This window comes from Sinocyclocheilus grahami, unplaced genomic scaffold (genome assembly GCF_001515645.1).
Source record: "Sinocyclocheilus grahami isolate Dianchi unplaced genomic scaffold, SAMN03320097.WGS_v1.1 scaffold601.1, whole genome shotgun sequence".
Lineage (NCBI taxonomy): Eukaryota > Metazoa > Chordata > Actinopteri > Cypriniformes > Cyprinidae > Sinocyclocheilus > Sinocyclocheilus grahami.
In genome coordinates this window covers 765,006-783,809 of record NW_015505780.1, presented here as the reverse complement: position 1 = coordinate 783,809, position 18,804 = coordinate 765,006, and the positions used below count along the sequence as shown (strand labels likewise).

At 38.3% G+C, this 18,804-nt stretch overlaps 2 protein-coding genes across 2 annotated transcripts in view; both read left to right on the top strand.

The window, feature by feature from the left end:
• The window catches only part of acyp2 (acylphosphatase 2, muscle type), a 12,700-nt gene extending 2,512 nt beyond the window's left edge, over positions 1-10,188 (top strand). The window contains exon 4 of the mRNA XM_016240836.1: positions 9,777-10,188. Coding sequence (XP_016096322.1) covers positions 9,777-9,891 — 115 coding nt within the window. The 3' untranslated portion in view covers positions 9,892-10,188. The remainder of the gene's footprint in view (positions 1-9,776) is intronic.
• A 3,190-nt stretch (positions 10,189-13,378) lies between these two features.
• Positions 13,379-18,081, top strand: LOC107557406 (uncharacterized protein C2orf73 homolog). Its single transcript, XM_016240814.1, has 5 exons — positions 13,379-13,724; positions 13,821-14,034; positions 15,081-15,228; positions 15,306-15,404; positions 17,731-18,081. Exons 1-4 carry the CDS (start codon positions 13,654-13,656, stop codon positions 15,365-15,367), a joined length of 495 nt encoding a protein of 164 aa, XP_016096300.1. The 5' UTR covers positions 13,379-13,653; the 3' UTR covers positions 15,368-15,404; positions 17,731-18,081.
• Positions 18,082-18,804: the final 723 nt, after the last annotated feature.

The following is an 18,804-nucleotide window of genomic DNA, read 5'->3' as shown; positions in this document are numbered from 1 at the left end:
GTGTGTGTGTGTGTGTGTGTGTGTGTGTGTGTGTGTGTGTGTGTGTGTGTGAGTGTGTGTGTGTGTGTGTGTGTGTGCAGTCCTGTGGGTGGGGCGGGTTGTGGAGCGATGATGTCAGTCGGGGCGGAGCACAGGGGCGAGGGCCAGATGACATCACAGTCTCAAATGTGAACCAGACATTCATTTGTGTGAGAGCTTATATACTGTATTTCTGCAGCATGAATAATGTGTGCCACATGCAGATTTTTATTATGCGTAACAATTACTGTTATTACTGTTATTTAGACTGTGCACAGTATTCCAGTATAATGTGGTAACACAGTATCGTTAACAAAAGCTAAAACTATAAAAATGTTTTTAGTTCATTTGAAAGCTGAAATTAAATCTAAATATTAGAAGAAAAACTTAAAACTGAAATAAGCTTATGTTGAAGCACTGAAATTACTAACTGGAATCAAATAAAAACTGAAATACAGATAAATTATAAACAAAAAGTAATATTTAAAACTAAATATTTAATATGCATATTTTATTTTTTTAACTACTATTCATTTATTAATATTATAAATATTCATTATTATTGATTCATATTAATCCGTGTATCATTCGATCGTTAGTTTTTTTATTTAATATTGAAAGTAGAAAAATGAGAAAACGGCTCCTTTTTATTTTTTTTTAGTTTTTTTCCAAACACGAAAAACGAGAATTCAGCTTAAATTTTAGTTTTTCGTTCATGGGTGGAAAAATGAATAAACAGCTTGAATATTGGATTTCTACACACCCTCCCGAACGCTCCACCCGTGCTTGAACTATGGCTGGATGAGCTGGATGAGTCTACAAATACTGCCAGAGAGCATTACAGAATCGCTTTATGAGCTGTTGACATGACATTTGACAGCAGTCTCATCTGATGTGGCGTAATGCATTTCTTTGAGAGCATTTTGTAACAGAATTTTTATAATTATTGTGGGTTGCTTGCATCACTACTATTGCTCATATTTTGGGTTCATTTGATTTTTTTGTGCATTTGAGGAAAACCCAAAATAATATATTATATTATATTAGTAAGTAAATATTTTAAGAAAAAAATATTTATTAATTACAAATTATTAACTATTAAATTAATTATTAAATATAAAAAATATTGTTGAGTGTGTAATATTCTTCTTGATAATTTGTTTTATTGTTTTTTTATTGATTATATATCATTGTAATATTTGATCCAGTGATACTTCACAGGTTTTAATATAAATATATGATATGAATAATAATATTTAATATACAGTAAATATTTTAATATTATTAAAATAGTATAATATTATATTCATACTTATTGTTAAATACAGGTTGTTATAATAATATGATATAATATAATTAATATAATATAATCAATATTTTAATATTATTAAAATATTATATTATTAATATTATATTAATATTGTTAAATATTAATTTTAATTTAAGTGAGATTATTTAGACTTAAGCTAGTTATTTCTAACACAATGGCAGTCATAGTTTGTTATAATAATATAATATAATACAGTAAATATTTTAATATTATTTTTTAAAAATTATATTAATATTTATTGTTTAATATAAATATGCATTTAAGTGAGATTATTTAGACTTTTTTTTAAAACCAGTTATTTCTAACACAATGACAGTCATAGGTTGTTATAATAATATAATATAATACAGTAAATATTTTAATATTATTTAAAATATATATTATATTAATATTTATTGATTAATATAAATATTAATTTAAGTGAGACTATTTAGACTTTTTTTTTTAAAGCAATGTTATTTCTAACACAATGGCAGTCACAGGTTGTTATAATAATATAATATAATATATCAAATCATATCATATCATATTTTTATTCATGGTGCTGTACTAGAGTGAGTGAGAGCGTCCGGCAGGTTGCGGTTTCTTCCAATCACAGCGTGTCAATGTTATCTGACTTGCTCACCGGGGCAGATGGGAAACTCCTTTCCTTCACAAAACAATGAACACTGCAAAGACTCCAGTGTGTTTACATTGAGAGCACAGCTGTGCTGAGTGTGTTTGGGAAGAGCGGATAAGTCATTCAGAGTCTGTTTCATATAGAACAGGCCATTAACATCTATTAGTCACTGCCCTGTGACCCTCATAAACTAATCAAATACCCAAACAATCTTTTTGAAGATAAATATGCCAATAAAACACATCATTTTTGGGACTCGAATATTATATGAGCTGTTATTTAATATGAGGTTTGCAAAAAAACTTTGGTCCTGAATGCAGTTTAAACTCCTGATTTGTATTATTTTTATTTATTTATTTTCAAAAAATTTAATAAAATGTTTGTAATATTTATAGAAGTTAAAAAACATTATAAATAAATATATATTAAATCATTTATAAATATAAATTTTTGGGTCTGAATACAGTCAAATTTTTATTATTATGTTCTATATATTAAATAAAAGTAATAATATTTATGTTTCACTTTCATATATATATATATATATATATATATATATATATATATATATATATATATATATATATATATATATATATATATATATATATATATATATATATATATATATATATATATATATATATAGTTTTTGGATATTTAATTATTATTTATTTTAAATTGAATTATTGTTATGTATTTTTTATAAATGAACATTTAAAGTTGTTTCTATTTTTGGTTATATCTTTTATAAAATAAACAGAAATTAATTGAATATGAACATATTGTCAAAAGTATTACGATATTAATTAATTAATTGTTGGATATAATTGAGAAAGTCACCTCTTTAGTGAGGCAAAATTCACCATTTTCAGAGGGTTTGTGAAATTTCTGAGTGAAAATTGTTTTAAAGCCATTTTTCTGTGTAGTTTCTCTATCATATAGTTCTCTCTCTAAGTGGATTTTGTGTTTGTGTTTTTACTGCTTAAACAGTAATGTGATGCCTATCCATGTAAAGTGTCTTTTCCTCTGTCAGGGCTGGATTTCCTCAGTATTGAGTGAACCGCACCCTGACGAAACTCGAGGCTTTCTGTCCAAAACAAAGCTCTTGATTTTGCCGTAACGGCTGATAACCTCAGAATAACCCGGATCCATCTGTAATCCGTCATTCCCAGCGCTCAGAACACAATCTTTCTTTATCACGGGCCGTTCCTGCACTGCACTTGCTGTAGAGATTGTGGCTGTTCTCTTTGACACGGGCTCCTCCTCTTCCTGGCAGCCCATTATGAGCTGAATATTGGGCAGCCATGCAGATGGTCTGAGCACACTCTCTCTTATCCAATATGAGATCAGCCCCTGCTGCGGCCCACTGGGAGAATAATGCATTTACAGCCTCTGAGGAAAACTGCATGAGTGATCCTGCATGACTGTCCGGCTTCAGTCAGAGAGAGTGTTTGTGTGTGTGTGCGTCGCGCCCTTGTTTTTGAGAAAGAGAAGAAAATGTATGCCGTTTGTCCTCCTGATGGAGTTTCTTTAGCATTTCTTATGCTTCTCTTACTTTTACGGAAGACAGAGATGTTTTCTTATAATGAAAGTGAATGGAGATCCAAAATTGATATGAAAGCATCATAAAAGTATCTTACATTTTTTTAAATTTGAGACGGATCCTTGCATTCTTCTTTTCCTGAAACTCTTGAACAACTTTTCACCTCTACATTTTGGATATATGTTTTTAATTGTTTAAAAAATGTATAATATTCATCCTTTAGTTTAAGAAGATGTCATGTGAATAATTTGAACCTCCAGGTTTCTGACCTTGTGATCATGGTAATTTTGGTGGGTGAATATCATAATCACACATGTAAATGGAAGAAATGTAAACCTTCATTTGAAAAAGTTTCAAATACTAAAAAAAAGAACAAAGTAGAAAGACAGCAAACAATAAAAAGACAATTATTTACTGTTTAATGTTGTTCTGATTTGAATCTTTGTTAAAGTGAGTCATTTCCACTTAAATTTTGTTTTTTTATATTAATTATATTAAAAAGTATTCATAAAGTTGGTATGCTAAAACTAAATAAAAATATATAGTTTATAATTTTTTTTTTAGCATTATAAAGAAAATAGTTCCCTTTCAGTCAGTCACTCTCGACGTCACGTCGGGGATGACCGACGAATTGGGATCTCCCCAGAGAGACCAATCCACTTTGAGTGTAACTAAACGAGCCAATGGACCTTGGTATGCGGATTTCGCATCTGGCTGCCACACCCCGCAGCGCGGGTATAAGAGGCAGCAGGTGCACCACATTAATTCATCTTTTCGCTTCAGAGCTGAGTGGTTGTGCATCACTACTGCTCTCCTCTTCAAGTGATTGCAAGAGCAAGTAGGGGCATTACGGTGTTGCAGCGGTGGTCGCGGTCTCACGGAGAGAAAGAAAGCACACCCCGCAGCGCGGGTATAAGAGGCAGCAGGTGCACCACATTAATTCATCTTTTCGCTTCAGAGCTGAGTGGTGGTGCATCACTACTGCTCTCCTCTTCAAGTGATTGCAAGAGCAAGTAGGGGCATTACGGTGTTGCAGCGGTGGTCGCGGTCTCACGGAGAGAAAGAAAGAGATCGTCTTTCGTGCAGACAGCCACACTGTGCGGTGGCCAGTTCCCCTGCGTGCTTCAGCACTATTAGAGCAATCTCTAAAAGAGCAACACGGGTGATTGTGTTGCAAGCAATCGTGGATGGTGCATGTTCTATTTGTGGGGACATGGCCATCTCGGAGTTGCATGAAAGACTCTGTTACGTCAAACGTGGCGGGGTCCCTCTACTGCGATCCAGTGTTCATCCCGGCAATCGGGGCGGCGCTGCATCCGGTGGAGTCAGAGGGGATTTAAGAATCACGGTGACAGCTTCCCCAGAGGGAATTCGTCACCCCTCAAGCACTCTGCAGCCGGTGGAGCGGCCGGAGGGGCACGCTGGCCTCTCTACAAGATGGAGGGAGCCGGCCGTTTCCTTCAGTTCGCCCCCTCGAGACCAGATATCGATCGCTGCATAGGAGGGCGAACTCTCTCTCTCCGGGGATGACGACCCGGCTGCGTTGCCCCCTTTGGCTGTGGCAGCGTTGTCCGAGCCAGACCCAGAGATGACGGCTATGGGTCTGGCTGTGGAATCCTCCAGGGCCTAAGAGGCCCTGAGACGGGTGACCCGGAGATGGAGGAGACCGCTCGTCGGGAGATGGTGACCGCACCACTCCCTCCCCCGGAGGAGGGCCAGGTGGAGAATCTTTTGTTTCATTTTGTTTTTGTTCCGCTGCTGGCCCGGCAGCCAGCGGTACCCAAAACTTCAATAAAAGAGTGGTTTCCTCAGTCTCTGGGTCTCAAGAGGAAGAGAGTTTTGAACTGTGCATCACAGGGTCACTTCCCTCATCCTCTTTCGCCAGCGGGCAGCAGTGGGTTGCCCAAGAGCACCTTTCCTGCCCATTCGTGGAACCAGATAAGGGCTGTATCGAGTCCCCGCTTCATGTCATCATACGCCGGGCTGTCACAAGCCTTAAGCCGGGACCCTGTGTTTTCTCCCGCACAGGGAGGAATCAGGTGAGTGTTACACTTCACACCTAGACTCCGCCCCCTGCCGTCACAGGCAAGGCTGTCACAAGCCTCGGGCCGAGTTCCTGTGTTCCACCATGCTGCCCCACCATGGGTACGTCGGTGGCCCCGTTGGTTCCTCTGGCACGGTCTCTCGGAGCCTGGTTAGCGCTCCCCAGTCTGTCTCGGTGGCTCCTGCGGACCATCAGACTCAGCTACGCGATTCAGTTCGCCTGGCGTCCCCCCAACTTCAGGGGCATCCGGTTCACTTCAGGCAAGGCTATCGATGCCCCTGTCTTGTGTGCGGAAATCGCAGTCCTGCTGACGAAGGACGCGAGAGAGCCGGTCCCTCCAGCCGATATGAGGTCGGGGTTTTACAGCCCTTACTTCATTGTGCCCAAGAAAAGTGGTGGGTTACGACCGATCACCAAAGTCGTGGAGGCAGCCCTTGTTCCTTTGAGAGAAGGGGGGGTGCGCATCCTCAACTATCTCGACGACTGGCTCATACTCGCACAGTCTCGTGATCAGTTGTTAGCACACAGGGACCTTGTGCTCAGACACCTCAGCCAGTTGGGTCTTCGGATCAACTGGGAAAAGAGCAAACTCATGCCAACGCAGAGGATCTCTTTTCTCGGCATGGAGATTCGGTCAGCCAGACAGCACGCCTCACCCAGGAACATGCTCAGTCGGTGCTGAACTGCCTCAAGACTTTATCAGGCAGGCCGGTGGTCCCACCGAAATTCTTTCAGAGGCTCCTGGGGCATATGGCTGCAGCTGCGGCGGTAGTTCCGCTCGGTCTGCTCCATATGAGACCGCTTCAGCACTGGCTCCATGGCCGAGTCCCGAGGTGGGTGTGGCGACGCAGTACTCACCGGGTTCAGATTAGACTGGCCTGCCGCAAAACCTTCAGCCCGTGGTCAGATCCCTAGTTCCTTTGGGCAGGAGTGCCCCTGAAACAGGTATCCAGGCATGCTGTGGTTTTCACAGATGCCTCGGCCACCGGCTGGGGGCCACGTACAACGGGCACGTAGTATCAGGGGTTTGGACAGGTCCCCAACTGCGTTGGCATATCAACTGCCTCGAGTTGCTGGCAGTACACCTTGCCCTGAGCCGTCTCAGAGGGTGCCTTCGGGGCAGGGACGTTCTGGTACGCACGGACAACAATGCGACTGTTGCGTATATCAACAGGCAAGGCCGTTTACGCTCCCGTTGCATGTCATAACTCGCCCGCCACCTCCTCCTTTGGAGTCAGAAGTATCTGAGATCCCTTTGTGCCATCCACATCCCAGGAGTGTTCAATCGGGCAGCCGATGAGCTGTCTCGAGCAGCACTTCCAGGGGAGTGGAGACTCCACTCTCAGGTGGTTCAGCTGATCTGGAGACGGTTCGGAGTTGCTCAGGTAGACCTGTAGGCATTTCCAGAAACCACCCACTGCCAGTGGTTCTACTCCCTAACTGAGACAACGCTCGGCATGGATGCACTGACACACAGCTGGCCACCGGGACCTGCACAAATATGCGTTCCCCCCAGTGAGCCTGCTAGCACTGTGCAAGATCAGGGAGGATGAGGAGCAGGTCTTGTTAGTGGCTCCATATTGGCCCAACAGGACCTGGTTCCCGGAACTCATGCTCCTCGCGACAGCCCCTCTGGTACGCACGGACAACAATGCGACTGTTGCGTATATCAACAGGCAAGGCCGTTTACGCTCCCGTTGCATGTCATAACTCGCCCGCCACCTCCTCCTTTGGAGTCAGAAGTATCTGAGATCCCTTTGTGCCATCCACATCCCAGGAGTGTTCAATCGGGCAGCCGATGAGCTGTCTCAAGCAGCACTTCCAGGGGAGTGGAGACTCCACTCTCAGGTGGTTCAGCTGATCTGGAGACGGTTCGGAGTTGCTCAGGTAGACCTGTAGGCATTTCCAGAAACCACCCACTGCCAGTGGTTCTACTCCCTAACTGAGACAACGCTCGGCATGGATGCACTGACACACAGCTGGCCACCGGGACCTGTACAAATATGCGTTCCCCCCAGTGAGCCTGCTAGCACTGTGCAAGATCAGGGAGGACGAGGAGCAGGTCTTGTTAGTGGCTCCATATTGGCCCAACAGGACCTGGTTCCCGGAACTCATGCTCCTCGCGACAGCCCCTCCCTAGCCGATTCCTCTGAGGAAGGATCTGCTTTCTCAGAGACGGGGCACCCTCTGGCACCCATGTCCAGACCTGTGGAAACTCCATGTGTGGTCCCTGGATGGGACGCGAAGGTTCTAAGTGACCTGACACTATCGCTTCAGCACGTGCTCCGTCCATGAGATGGGCCTATGCACTGAAGTGGAATCGAATGGTGTTCCTCCCACCAGGAGGACCCCCGGAAATGTTCGATCAGAGCCGCGCTTTCCATCTTCCAGCAAGGCGCTGCCCCTGGAGGAGGCAGACTCAGCCTTAGCTTTGCTCTGTCCTATACGTGCACTGCGACAGTACGTGGATAGACCTCAGAGCTTTAGGACCTCAGAACAGCTCTTTGTCTGTTACGGAGGACAGCAGAAGGGGAAGGCTGTCTCCAAGCAGAGGATGGCCCACTGGATAGTGGATGCCATCACCTTGCCCTATGAAGCACAAGGTGTGCCCTGCCCACTCAGGCTGCGTGCTCACTCCACTAGGGGTGTCGCATCATCCTGGGCGCTGGCTCGTGGTGCCTCGCTAGCAGACATTTGTAGAGCTCTGGGCTGGGCGACTCCTAACACATTCGCTAGGTTCTATAGCCTGTGTGTCGAACCGGTTTCCTCCTGTGTTCTTACCTCAAATGGGTAGTGGCACTGAGAGGCCCGGTTCAGAGTCGGCTTGCGGCATCCTGAACACCTAGTTTTTTCAGAGAGTCCCCTGACCGGGCAGACCCTGTCGAGTCCTCCAGCACTCCAGCGGCCATACGTGGCGGAGCATCCAGCGCCAGACCTTTCAGCCAATGAATTCCTGAAATCTGGTGTGAGGCTAGTGCCCATATGAGTGACCCGGTTGGGATCCCATATGTGTATTTCCATGGTACAATTACTTGGGCCGTGTTTCCCCTGTCAGACCACATTCTGCCGTCTCTAAATGATGCAGCCATGAGCCATCTCAGAGACTTCCATGTGTAGTAGGGCCCCTCGGGGTTACTCCACGTGAGTAAATGTCACTTAACCCTCTCTGGGAGGAGGTGACTCCGCAGTGTGTCCTCTTCCAAATGGAAGGGTATGCTTCCCAGTGTTATCCAAGTCCTACTGCTGGGTTGCGAGGAACAGCTGTAGTCAACCTTCTCTGTGTAGAGCCTGGTCCTATCGTCTGCCTTATAGGAAGGATCAGGAGGCCTACACAGGGCACTGGAGGGGGCAGCACCTGTGGCGTGTTGGTAGGGATCCCAATTCGTCGGTCATCACCAACGTGACCGACTGAAAGGGAACGTCTCGGTTACGTATGTAACCCTCGGCTGCGGGGTGTGGCAGCCAGATGCGAAATCCGCATGCCAATGTCCATTGGCTCCTTTTTTTTAACTCTAATTGGCTTTTGTTATTTTGGGGGGTCTCCCTGGCAGCCAGATGCGAAATCCGCATGCCAATGTCCATTGGCTCGTTTAGTTACACTCAAAGTGGATTGGTCTCTCTGGCGAGATCCCAATTCGTCGGTCATCACCGACGTGACGTCTCCATTCAGTCCTTCAGGGAACGAGGGTTACATAAGTAACAGAGACGTTTCCAATGCAACATTTCTCATTTTCATTTAGTTTAAGTTGATATACTGAAATAACTAAAACTTAAATAAACATTTAATAAAACCTATATAGACATATTAAAAAAAACTAATAAAAATGGCAAATACATACAACAAAATTACAAACATTTGAACTACAATTAAAATTAAATCAGAAAATACAAAAATAAAAACTAATTCAAAATATTAATATAAGCGATAATAGTATCTCAATGATGCAAAATAACATGGCAAAAACATATAACTAAATTACTAACATTTTAGTTCAAATTAAAATGAAAAAATAAAATACAAAAATAAAAACTAATTCAATATATATATATATATATTAAAAAAAAGATAATAGTATCTCAATGATACTAAAACAATAGTGATTCCCTGTCTTGTGTTGTGTAAGAAAAAAAAGGTATAAAAAGTGTCTCAAAACTAGTCCATGTGACATTAAATGCCCTGTTGTTTAGCATGTTTTGTCTGTCTGTGTGTGATCTACAGGAAGTACTGGCTCAGTAAGGTGGGCAGTCCCAGTTCTCGAATCCACCGCGCTCAGTTCACCAATGAGAAACCAATCTCTAAACTGGAGATTCATGGATTTGGCACTCGTTACTGAAACCCAGCCAGACCGATCAGCAACGGCAAACAACAAACACAAACACTTGGTAGATGTTTACCAGATAGATTACAAGAACACTTTAAAAGAAAAACACCATAACTATAATTTGTTTGTATTTATTAGCATAGGGTTGTAAATATGAATAAATAGTTTGAAGTTATGTAACTTTCTCAAAGCAAAACACAAACCTAAGAGTTGCCAATATGATTTTATCTGATCCGTCAATTCAAACTCAACATGAAGGATATTAAAATATGAAATATTGTATTGGATTTGTATCTTAGATTTTTAAAACGTTTTTGAAAGAAGTCTCTTCTGCTCACCAGCGCTGCATGTATTTGATCAAAAATACAGTAAAAACGGTTAAATATTATTACAAATAAAAATAACTTTTCTATTTGAATATATGTTAAAATGTAATTTATTTCTATGCTCAAAGCTGAATTTTCAGCATCATTACTCCAGTCTTCAGTGTCACATGATCCTTCAGAAATCATTCTAAAATGCTGATTTGCTGCTCAAGAATAATTTCTTATGATTATCAAAAATAAATTAATACTTTTATCATCAAGCACACATTATATTGTGACAGTATCAAATAAAAAGTGACAGTAAAGGCATTTATAATTTCAAATAAATACTGTTCTTTTGAACTTTCTATTCAACTGTGAATCCTGAAAAAGAAATGAATCACAGTTTCCACAAAAATAATAATTATAATAATAATAATAATGTTTCTTGAGCAGCAAATCAGCATATTAGAATGATTTCGGAAGAATCATGTGATACTGAAGACTGATGCTGAAAAATTCAGCTTTGCATCACAAGAATAAATTACATTTGACTATATATTCACATAGAAAACACTTATTTTGAATTCTAATAATATTTGACAATTGTTACTGTATTTTGGTTCAAATAAATGCAGACTTGGTGAGCAGAAGAGACTTCTATATGTCCACAACAGCTATTTTAATGTGCAGTTTAATCAAACTAATAAACCTCTATTAATACACAAAAACACTGAACTCATTGTTTTATTGCAAATTATACATTTTGACAGATTGTTCAATGAGTATGGCTGTAGTATGAATATTAGACGTCCTCTGATTCTACAGCATGAGCCTCTTTCAGGAGATGTTCACTTTACGCATAATTGACCAATCACGGCCTGCGTTACACTCATCACAGTTCTGTTCCCATGGAAACCCTGACCGCCCTCACACAGCTCTGTTAAGGTGGCGTCTGTATCAGACATCAGCGCGTGTCACTTTTGTGCAACATCAGTGTCTGCGTCCATCAGAACTGCGTTTGGAATGATTGTTTAATAATAAAGTCTTTAGAATTGAGCTCAAACTCTCCCAGATTGTCCATGTTGACCCAGAGACACACATACAGCGTCCCCAGGGTGTCCTTTTTCTCCCAGCATGCTTTAGCAGATCTGCATGTGTGCTGGTTCGGGAGGCTGGAATCCTCTTAGCTGACAGTTGCAAGATTAGATCAGAGGCTTATCGAGGGTTAGTGTGTCTTTGAATAGACGGACCGCTTTCAGACTGAACTGGGAACAGTTTGCTGTGTGCAAATCTGAGTCTTTGGTGTTTTAAGAGAGCAGGAGAAGTTGATCTGGAATCAGTATGAAATCGTGATATCTATTAGATAAAGAGCCCAGGTCCGGGCCTCTGAGGGAATGTGACGGATTCTTTGTTTGAGATCCGTCTCTGTGTTTCCCGAAAGCATTGTGTCACAGCCGCGACTCTCCTGCAAAAGACGGCAGAAACTTAAAGGAACAGTTCACCCAAAAATTACAATTTGCTGTGAATGTCCTCACCCTCAGGTCATCCAAGATGTAGATGAGTTTGTTTCTTCATCAGATTTGGAGAAATGTAGCATTGCATCACGTGCTCAGCAATGGATGCTCCGCAGTGAATGGGTGCCGTCAGAATGAGACTCCAAACAGCTGATAAAAACATCACTTTTTGTCTAGAAGTGTTTTAGCCGGAAGCAGCGAGGCATTAACTGATGGACTGGAGTGGTGTGGATTATTGTGATGTTTTTATCAGCTGTTTTGGACTCTCATTCTGACGGCACCCATTCACTGCAGAGGATCCATTGCTGAGACACTGATGCAATGCTACGTTTCTCTAAATCTGATGAAGAAACAAACTCATCTACTTCTGGAATCGTCTGAGGGTGAGGATCTATTCAGCACATTTTCAATTTTGGGTGAACTATTCCTTTAAGTGACACTAAAAGTAGTTTAGTTATTGAATCATTAGTGGAGCGTTCGATTGTGATGGTCACTCAGTGCTCTAATGGACTCAGGGTTTGATTGATTGGATCAGGGTTTCCTGACCGTCCTGGTCTGTAAGCGTGCTTATCTGAGGTCTTTTAACATATTTAAAGTTAACCCGCTAAACGTTCAATCTGACTTTCCCTTTAACTTAAAATCCCCATGATGCTTTTGTGTTGTTTGTAAATGTTCATGCTTGTTTTTGATAGTCAGAATTAGGCTAATGTGTGAATGTGTGTGTGTGTGTGTGTGTATATATACACACACACATGTATAAAACTATATATATATATGTATTACTATATATATAGTAATTTATAGTCATTTAACTGATGGATAAATGTGCCTGTGTTTCTAATTATGTCTCCGTTTAACCACATTACATGTCAGATTGAAGCAGGGAGCCAATAACAGACAGGAAGTAGTGAAAGAACACAGGAAACCAGTTTGTTTTCAGTTTTCCACTGATGTGTTTTCTTGGTTGTGGAAAAATTGTGATTCTGGAAACACATGTTCTCACTTCAGGTCTCGTCACCATAAAAGCACACGAGTCATGGTCGGCTTTATAGATGCTTTTTTTCCTGCATAAAGAGTTATTTTTTCCCCAAGAAATTAATATTGTTATTCAGCAAGGATGCATTAAATTGATCAAAAGTGGCAGTAAAGAAATGTATAGTGTTACAAAAGATTTCTATTTCAAATAAAGGCATCAAAGAAGCATAAAAAATAAAAGAATCATAAAAAATAAAATGCATCACAGTTTCTGCAAAAATATGAAGCAGCACGACTGTTTTCAACATTGATAATAATCAGAAATGTTTCTTGAGCAGCAAATCAGCATATTATTATGATTTCTGAAGATCGTGTGACACTGAAGACTAAAAAATAAAAGAATCATAAAAAATAAAATGCATCACAGTTTCTGCAAAAATATGAAGCAGCACGACTGTTTTCAACATTGATAATAATCAGAAATGTTTCTTGAGCAGCAAATCAGCATATTATTATGATTTCTGAAGATCGTGTGACACTGAAGACTGGAGGAATGATGCTGAAAATACAGCTTTGATCACAGAAATAAAATACAGTTTACTATATATTCACATAGAAAACAGTTCTTTTAAATTGTAATAATATTTCAAATTTTTTACCGTATTTATGATCAAATAAATGCAGCCTTGCTCAGCATTCTTTTAAAAACATACTGTTTTTTTAACACAATGGTATAACTATGGCAACACAAATGTGACATGCAATGGTGCTTTTATGTTACCAAAAAGGTTTAATCTCTTATATAAATAGATTGCATAATTGCTATTCTATTGTGTTGTTTTCCTAACGCATTATTGTGTTTTATAGTAGCAGCTCTTTTGAGTGGGTGTCAGATTTCATATCGTCACTGTTGCATGGCAACCTTTAAAAACTCAAGCTGTCACTAACAGCACTGAAGCCTCTTCATTCACTATTCAATGGAAAAGCAAATGTACCATTATGCAGAAAAATGTCTGCCTCGAAAAAAGAAGGTTTGGGAGTCTTTCCAGTGAGTATTTGTTCAAACGTGCCCTGCTTTCCTCAATACTCTCGTTACAGACCTACATTTGAGCATTTGAACCGTCTCTGTCTTCTGTATCTGCAGTTCGAACACCTTCAGGATCTTTGATGAGACGTTGCCAGAGCGTCTCGATCCGGTCCGTGTCGATCGGAACCATAAATATCCTGCAAGAGACCCACGAGAGTCTGAGACCTGCAACGTCCCACATCCTCACAACGCCAGATTCATCAGAACTAATGTCAGATTCCTTAATGAGCCCATCGCTCATATGGAGACGAGACGTACTGAGACAGAACAGGTGGAAATGCTATTTATATAGGCATATTAATGGGAAATATTATGATTTGGGGAGACCAGGAAAAAGTCGAGAATCCAGTTATACGAATAAATTAATTTTGTGTTTGCCAAAACAATTGTTTGATATGCTTGAATGTGACATTTTCCTGTATGTAAGCTATTTTATTGATGCTCTATTTTATTTTATATTTATTTAAATTTAGCTAAAAAGTCAATAATTTTGAAGGAGTAGGAGTGACCGTTTTATTTTTTTCAATTTAATAATACAAACATAAAAATAACTTGATAAATAAATATTCTAAATTGATAAATCACTTTTTAATTGGACAATTTAATAAGCATATTTTAAACTGTTTATTTAATTCATGTTTTAAAATGTAGTTAAAACAAAAAGACGATAAATTAATAAATCACTTTTAATTAAAAAAAATAGTCTTATGAATTCATCATAAATCACATTTGCCAATTGCAAATTTCTTTGTAAAATGTGCATTTAAACAGTTTTAAGTGAGTCTGTTTTTACATTTTAAAATGATTTATTAATTTACATTTTTAATGTTAATTTTATTTATCTACATTTTAAAACATTAGTTAAATAAACATTGATTTATATAAATGTATTACATTTAATTAAATTTAATAATAAATTAATTTCATTATAATTTTTTTTTATTATTAAAATAATTACATTTATTACATTTTATAAATGTGTATATTTAAATTTGTATTATATTTTATTAAAATTAAAATGTAAATCATTTTTATATAAAAATGTATTACCATATACTGTATATAGTTCCTGACCAAACAGTGGAAATGTTCAATAGTCGTTGTTTTTTTACTTTTGTAGTCAAGACTATATATAGTTATACATAAAAATATATGTATATATGTAATCTATGTGAGATTAAGTAATCAGAAAAGTAATCTTCGGGAGATTTCATTGGATCATTGAGTGAACTAAAGTGACTTTACACTGTGTATATTGTACATATAGCTCTATTATAATTATCTCATACATTTTGGTCATTTTGTGCCTTTTGCTAGTTTAACTGGTGGTCAAGCAGTCCTAAAGAAGATCTTCCCGTGAAAGCACCTTACAGTAAATCCAGCACTCAGAGAAGTGATTTCCAGGCGATCAGAGGCGCTCCAGTCAGAGAACGAGAGACCAACAGACCCGCAGCCACTGGAATCGGTGCGTTTGTTGGCTGATATATAAAATATGACATCCGCCCCTTTTTTCATGAAACATGGCTTTTTAATTGTTTGCAGTTCCTGCTCTAAGTTCCCTTGAGCAATCAGAAAAACTCCAAGATTTTCATAAACCTGAATGATTGTTGAAGATTACACAATCAGCCCTACATAGGAAAGGTGAGACTTTTTCATTGTCAAAATATCCAAAGATTCAACAGTCTGTCATCATTTACTCACCCTCGTGTTTCTATCTGTCGTAAAACAGGATATCTCTTTCCCATACAATAAAAACCCACAATGACCAGTACACAATTAATGCACAATAAGTATCATAGAAATAATCTATAATCCATATGTGCATAAGTTATATGAAAGTGGGGACATTTTTACGGTTTATATGATATTAATCAATAAAGACTGACAGTGTTGTTATTGTTAAGTAAAATTAAAACTGTTAAATCATTTTTGGTAATTGAAATAAGTAATATTAGATGAAAAACTTAAATAGAAATGCTTTGGCAACTAAAAGTTGAAGTACTAAAATTACTAAAGAAAATAAATAAATAGAACTGAAATAAAAATAAATTAAGGCTAAATAGAAATCACTACAAAATAACTAAAACTTTCAAATTAAAATGCTAAACTAAGTTTTCTATGATATTAATCAATAAAAAGTGCCAGTGTTGTTATTGTAAACTAAAACTATAAACAATCATTTAAATAAATTAAATTAGAAGTAAATAAGTATATAAATGAAAAACTAATGAAAATGAGAAATGATGCCTTGGCAACTAATTAAAAGTCGAAGTGCTAAAATTACCAAACAAACTAGAAAATACAAAAAACTAAACCTGAAATGAAAATAAATTAAGGCTAAATAGAAATATTACAAAATGACACCATGACACAAAAAATGTCAAATTAAAATGTAAAAGAAAGCTAATTCAAAATATGAATATATAGTGTAATAGTATATAAATAATACTCAAATAACTCTGAAAAGGGCATAGGAATATATGAAACACATTTTTGTACATTATACCTAACAATAACATCGTTTCACTTTTAGAGCCATCTATCATTTAGAGTTCATCTTGTATTGTGTTGTACATTGTTTGCTCGTGTGCTCAGTTTTCTTTCAACTTAATTCATGTCTTTAATATAACAGGAGCTGAAAGCAAACACATGCTGCTCTGACTGAGTTATCTGTTGATTTTGTTGTGTTACTATCTGAAGTATGTCTTTGTGCATCATGGACCCTTTTGAAAGTGACAGTATAAAGTTATTCACACTTAGGTTTAGCCTTAGTGTTAGACAGCTAACATACCCTCGCAAATGAACAGCAGTGAAACTGCAGCTGAGCTTCACTGAGATGTGAAATGACTTCACGCTGTAAAGGAATGAATCATTCTAGTGAACAGTCCGTCAGGACGCTGCATCTGCTAACTTTCACAGATGTACCCACCCTGCTTTTCTCTTACTGTGAGTCTGAACTGACTCTGGACTGGCCTTGAACTTTAAGTCGAACCGTTTGCTACAGCTGCGTTCATTCCTCAACGCACATGTGCTGGACTTTTGTTTTACGTGAAAGGAATATTTCAGCCAAAAATGAAAATTTGCTGAAAATGCGCTCACCCTCAGTTCATCCGAGATGTAGATGAGTTTGTTTCTTCATCAGATTTGGAGAAATGTAGCATTGCATCAGTGTCTCAGCAATGGATGCTCTGCAGTGAATGGGTGCCGTCAGAATGAGAGTCCAAACAGCTGATAAAAACATCACAATAATCCACACCACTCCAGTCCATCAGTTCACATCTGGAGAAGCTGAAATCTGCGTGTTTATAAGAAACAAATCCATCATTAAGACGTTTTTAACTTTAAACCGTCACTTCTTGCTAAAATATGAGTCATAATCCATAATAACGCTTCCTCCAGTGAAAAAGCCCGTCTCCTGTTGTCTCTCACATCAAAAATCCACACACATATTTGTTTAGAGCTGTTTTTGCTTGTAATCTCTGCTTGATCTGTGCATATATCCATCCTGATTCTGCTGAGATGACTTTTTCACGGAGAAAGCAATATTATTATATTACGACGATTTGTATTTTAACCAAACAAACAGTTTGACGTTAAAACACCTTAATGATGGATTTGTTTCTTACAAACACGCATATTTCGGCCTCACAAGACATTAACTGATGGACTGGAGTGGTGTGGATAACTTGTGATGTTTTTATCAGCTGTTTGGACTCTCATTCTGACGGCACCCATTCACTGCAGTGATGCAATGCTACATTTCTCCAAATCTGATGAAGAAACAAACTCATCTACATCTTGGATGGCCTGAGGGTGAGGAAAGATTCAGCACATTTTCATTTTTGGCTGAACTATTCCTTTAAAGGAGAAGTTCTGATGTCATTGTTGGTCCAAACAATGGCCCAACACCAGTTGGGTGTACTGTTGCTTTAAATCTTTTCCCCTGCTTTCATTCTCTCTCTCTCAGCGTCACAGAGGGTTGGTGTGGAGAGACGGGGAGGCGACGGGGCCAGGCACATTCCAGAGCACAGAGGGGTTGCGTTTGCCCTCAGCAGGGACGGCCGACCTGTTGAACTGCTCTCAGCTGGCCTCGCTTTCAGCTCAACAGATGTGGGAGAGAAAAGAGGCCCGTCCCAGCAGAGAGACCCCAGAGATCAGCGTTCCCAGAGACGGAGGGGAATCCCTTTCGTTCGGGTGGGACAGCGAACTGAACTCATAAGAGCATGTCCAGATCATATTTCACCTCAAAACCAAAAGGAAAAAATTTGGTTATTTTCATGAAGCACGTATTACCCAAATTCTCATTACAGTAATCTAAAAATAATTGATATATATTATTTGTAATAATAGATATTATTGATATATTACACATAGAATACACAAACTGAGGGATGAGTCAGAATTATTGTCTGTCATAATCAATTCAGCTTAACTTGTATTGTTCATGTTACTGTATGTTCAGAAAGTTTCATATGAGTTATTTTAGTATTATTTACATACTATTACAGTGTATATATATTCATATTTTGAATGAGCTTTTATGTTATATTTTCAGTCTCCATTTAAATTTTAGTAAATTTTTTAGTAATTTTGTTGTGATTTTGTCATTAAATTTTTTGTTTTGTTTTAGTTGTATATTTTATAGTTATATATTATATATTTAGATTTGTTTTTATTTTATTTCAGTTTTAGTATTTTTGTTGTGGTTTTAATAATATACTATTATAGTATATTAATAAAATTAATTCGATTTTATTTGTATCTTTTGATTCCATTTAAATTTTAGTAAAATTTTTAGTAATTATGTTGTGATTTTCTCATTTTATTCGTTTTTTTAATTCTATTTAGCTTTATTTTATTTTCAGTTTCAGAGTAATTTTGTTGAGGTTATCTCATCTAATTAGTTTTTTATATTTGTATTTACATTTAGCTTTAGTTTATTTTATTTCATTTTAGTTTTAGTAATTTTGTTGTGATTTTCTCATTTTATTTTTTAAATATATATATATATATATATATATATATATATATATATATATTT